Here is a 4924-nt window from a genome sequence, read left to right on the forward strand (position 1 = left end):
TACTTTAAATCCTATAAATTCAACATCAACAAAAATTTTTTTTTTTCAAATTCACCCACAACAACAACAAAAGATAAAAGCCAAGAAGCAATAGCAGCTTAAGGCTTGGTTTGGTAAAGCTTTTTGGAGAGGTGCTTGCTTGTGCTTCCAGCTTTTAAAAGTTAGGGATGTTTTTGAAAGCACCTAACAAGGAGCTTTTCAAAATTAGCTTGTACTTTTTAAAATTTAAAAGTCTAATATAACCTCATATGTTAACTAATTTTCAAATTTAATGCTTACATTTATGTCTATTATAGTATTTTTAAATTTTAAAAGCTATTTTACCAAACGCAATGGTTGTTACTTGTGTTTATTGAAAGCTATTTTTAATTTGATTTACCAAACATAAATGTTACAATTTTTATAAAGCCATCTTTTAAAAGTTAGCTACTTTTGAAAAGTAAAAACTTTACCAAACCAAATCTAAATGGCATAGTCTCCCTATACTTAATTAAGAGGTCCCCATACTTAATTAAGAGGTTGTGGATTCGAGTTTCCATATCGGTAAAAAAAAACAATAAAAGATAAAAAAATCTAACTTCAAAAATCATTAAACCTAATTTAAAATTATTGAAAATCCTAATCTAAAATCCTTCAACCCTAACTTCAGAAAATTAAGAACTAAACCTCAACTTGCCAAATTAGGAACGCTGGACGGCGGTCACTCACTCCCTCATGCACTGTCGCACTCCGACTCACGCCGTCGTCTCAAGCACAGCATTGCAACAACAACGTCGTCTCCAGTAATGACGTCCTCTCCAGCCATCCAGCGTGCGTCGTCCTCTCCAACGTGGGTCATTTTAAATCCTAATTAAACCCTAATTTTAAAGGTTCTTTCTTTTTCACCTTCACTTTCACTATCGTCTTCATAGCAGGCAGAGAGAGAAAGAAAGAGAGAATGAATGGGGAGTGACAGCGAAACAGAAAAGTCGGCGCATAAGGAGGAGGAGAAGATGTTTTCGCTTGCTCTTATTGCGAAGCTCTTTGCTGACAAGAAGCTCTGCAAACGAACTTTGCGGCCGTTATTTGGAAAGGAGGTGGAGAAAAGGATGGCCGCAGCAATGAGAAGGAGATTGTAAGGAAGTGATGGAGGATGATGATTGAGGATGATGCTCTCTGTCTGATGAAGGTTGATGAAAGAAAGAGGCATGTGTTTTTTTATTATTATTTTTAAATTTTATAAAGAATAAATTGGTGAAAAAAATCGTATTATATGGTAAAAACTCAACTGCAGTGGATTTAACGTAAAAATAATAGTTGAGAATTGGTAGATAAAAATTTAGTCAAATCAATTAAATTATCTAACAGCTCTTAGTTATCAACTTTACGTGAAGTCGACTCCTAAATTTCTACCATATAATATTGGGATCATTTTAAACAAAAAATATATTAAAAAAATTTTAATTTTAATTCTAAATATTAAAAAACAAAACCGTACTTATTTTTAACTTTTTCATTCCTATAAATTAAAATAGAAACATATCCTAGACACAAAATACATAAATAGATATATTAAAGCCAAACATATGCAAAAGTCAAAACCAAATTCTCAAATTAAACCCTTGGCAAGTAATGATATAGCTCATTCTAGCTGGATTCAATGTGGACATTTGGAAACAATTTTATTCTTTCAACCACTCACAAATTGAAAATAGTGTTCAATGGGAATTCGCAAGGGCCAAGCCGAAAGGTAGAGTGGTAGAGAACTAGAGATGGGCCTACTAAGTAAGTGACCCATTGGTCAGTACTCAGTACTCACACAGACCTCATTTTTCCTCTAACAATAATTTTGATCTTTCTTAGTCTTTTTTGTATTTATTTTGTTTCACAATTTTATAGAAATAAGTATTTATTTGAGCATTTAATTGACTCGTTAATAAAAGAAGAAAAATGTTAAGTACTAATATATTTAAGTCAATACTATTAATTTTCTATTTTTCCATTAAAAAATATTGACTCTCTAATCTTTTCTATAACATAAATTGATTTAGGCGTGTACTATTATTAAAAATTTAAAACAGAGAAATGACAGTGAGACAATATAAATTTCGAAATATTTATTTAATTATAATTTGGAAGTAATTATTGGAAACACAAGAAAGACAAACAAAAAAGAAACATAAAAAAAGGTGCCATTGTTGTTAATATAGTTTTCTTCGTGGGTTTACCTTTTGCCTTGCCTCCTTGCTTCGCTGTCGTTTCGCCGGCCAACGGCAAAAAAGAAACAATTGTTTCCGTTTTTTTCAGTATCATCTCATTGCAAATTCCATTCCTTTCTGTCACTCACTCTGCTCCCTTTTGATTGATTTTATCATATTTTCAAGATGAACGACCTTCTTACTGTAAGTTAAATCATCTTTCTGATTTGCCCCTTTCTGATGCAACAAAAAATTTTCAATTTTGACAACTGGGTCTTGTACTTCTGTTGCTAAAGTTTATGTTTTTGGATCGCAAATCTCTGTTCTTACTGTTGGATTTGATAACCTCTTTGTATTATGACTTGGGAGTACTGTGGATTTTTTTTCCAATGCTATTAAGGTTTGAATTATAGGGTAAGGACCTGGATTAATCACTCTTTGTTGTATTGAGCTTTGATTTTTAATGCTTTATGGTGTTTGGTAGTGGAGTCTTCTTCTTCTTCTTAAATTTTATTCCTTGAAAGTGGTGTGTTGCTTTAAGTTGGATCATGTTTTGGATCCCTATTTAGATTTGAAGTGGCTGTGCTCTCTGTTATGCTATGCTTATTGATGCTTCCTAGTCTACATCGTTGCTTAATTTGTTTCCCACCTTAATGAGTGGAAGACAGAGCACTTAGTACATGTTTTGGGATTTTTGGATTTATTCTGATAGTGATCTTGGGATCTTTTTTTACTATTTTGTTTTATTATCGTTTAGTAACTTTGGAGCTTACTTAGATTATGTATCATGCTGTGGTCTTTTAAGATCTAAGTTTAAATGTTTTTTCCCCTTTGATTTCGTGGCTTGTAGGATTCGTTTGCTGATGAAGGTAATCATGGTCAGCCTTCTAGACAAGGTGATATTGAAATGGGAATGCAGGTTCAGAGAAGCAACTCTGATCTGGGAATGGAAGCTTTTAATAAGCAGGTACAACCACTATGTGCATGCTATGTAGTCTTTTGATGGTGTTTTTAACTTGCCATTGCAGTTTTTTTTTTCCTCTTCCCATCATGAATATTTTGTTTAATTCTCTTTTGTAATAGTATAGTGTTAATTTAACAGTGTAATGAAATTGGTTAGTTTCTCCATGTATATAATATTTGTTCTGTTCAAACTGTTTGTTCAATATTTCAGTTGAATAATTTGAAGTTACTGATATTATTTATTGTGTTATTAGATCCATGAGGTCGACAAACAAATCGATAAGCTCTCTGGGCTACTTCAAAAGCTAAAGGTACCTATTATCGCCATCAGTTATCACTTTTTGTTGTTAGCTAGGTTTCATCTACAACTGTTACTAAATGGAAATGTTGCAGGAAGCTAATGAAGAATCAAAAGCCGTTACAAAAGCATCTGCTATGAAAGGTATATTGCAATGCAAACTCCCCCTGTATATTAGTCGAAAGCATGAGAGTCGAATTGGGTCATAATGTGTGAGATTTTTCTGGCATCAATATTGGCTATGTAAATATTCATGGTTCATATTGCATCAAATCAATAATTTTAAATATATTGCCTTTTCCATTAGGACATTATACGTGACTGAAATTTAATGCTCTATGATCACTGACGGAAATGCAACATCATTTTCAGCTATCAAGAAGAGGATGGAGAAGGATATTGATGAAGTTGGAAAGATTGCACATGGTGTCAAAACAAAAATAGAAGCTATAAACAGAGATGTAATGAGATGAAGATAATGACTTGATGTTGTTTTAGTAGATTTTAGTCCTGAAATTTCAAACATATGAGGAATTTTTTATATGGTCTTGTTATTTGCAGAACTTAAACAACAGAAAAAAGCCTGGTTGTGAGAAGGGAACGGGTATTGACAGAGCGAGGATGAATATGACAAAGTATGTTGGGAGCACATACTACTTATCTTCATTAGTAGATATGATGAAACAACTTAAAAAGCTAAAATATCTATTTTATCTTGAAATTTCAGTGCCTTAACTAAAAGGTTCAAGGATCTAATGACAGAGTTTCAGGTATGTTTACATTTTTAGCACCTTACATCAGTTGTATTTCTCCATTTATGTCCATATTCTTAGAAGTTTTTTATGTTCTAGACTCTTAGACAAAGAATACAAGATGAATATCGTGAGGTTGTTGAGAGAAGAGTTATTACAGGTTTGAGCATTTTCAGCTCCTTGATAAATTCACTTTTGTTGTCCTATGCTAGTAGTATATATTGTTCTTCGATCTATTTCACTATTTTTCTGAAAAGTTTTTCACTTTGTGGTTGAATTACTTCTTTGACAGTCACTGGAACTAGGCCAGATGATGAGGTGAGCTTCACTTGTGAATTTGTTACTTGAGATGAAGAATACACTGCATAGAGATTATGTTGTAATTGGCTGTTTTATGGCTGTCTTAGACAATTGATCACCTGATTGAAACTGGAAATAGTGAACAAATCTTCCAGAAGGCAATTTTAGAAGCAGGCCGAGGACAGGTACTTGGTTTATGTTCTGTTTTGGAATGTCCCCCCAAAGAAAAAAATTTTGAAAATTGATATGGCGCTATGCTGTCATTGTTGTCAATCTGTCTCTCCGCCTTTTTCTCAGAAGAGGAGGGGATTAGCGAAAGTGCAAAATGTTTCATCACGATTTTATGAAGTTTTGATTTATCTAAAGCGTAGTAGCTGCATCAAGTGAAGTGATGTTTTACATTATTATAGATAAGATTAGTCCCCCTGCCCCCT

At 33.0% G+C, this 4924-nt stretch overlaps 1 protein-coding gene across 2 annotated transcripts in view; it reads left to right on the forward strand.

Annotated features, from left to right (window-relative positions):
* Positions 2132 to 4924, forward strand: part of LOC107613738 (syntaxin-132) — a 7902-nt gene continuing 5109 nt past the window's right edge. For both annotated transcript variants that reach the window (XM_021108773.1, XM_016315867.2), the window contains exons 1-10: positions 2132 to 2381; positions 3028 to 3144; positions 3395 to 3451; positions 3534 to 3582; positions 3811 to 3899; positions 4000 to 4073; positions 4166 to 4208; positions 4290 to 4350; positions 4483 to 4508; positions 4598 to 4675. In XM_021108773.1, coding sequence (XP_020964432.1) covers positions 2364 to 2381; positions 3028 to 3144; positions 3395 to 3451; positions 3534 to 3582; positions 3811 to 3899; positions 4000 to 4073; positions 4166 to 4208; positions 4290 to 4350; positions 4483 to 4508; positions 4598 to 4675 — 612 coding nt within the window. In that variant the 5' untranslated portion in view covers positions 2132 to 2363. The remainder of the gene's footprint in view (positions 2382 to 3027; positions 3145 to 3394; positions 3452 to 3533; positions 3583 to 3810; positions 3900 to 3999; positions 4074 to 4165; positions 4209 to 4289; positions 4351 to 4482; positions 4509 to 4597; positions 4676 to 4924) is intronic.

The sequence above is a fragment of the Arachis ipaensis genome, chromosome B08, assembly GCF_000816755.2.
Source record: "Arachis ipaensis cultivar K30076 chromosome B08, Araip1.1, whole genome shotgun sequence".
NCBI lineage: Eukaryota > Viridiplantae > Streptophyta > Magnoliopsida > Fabales > Fabaceae > Arachis > Arachis ipaensis.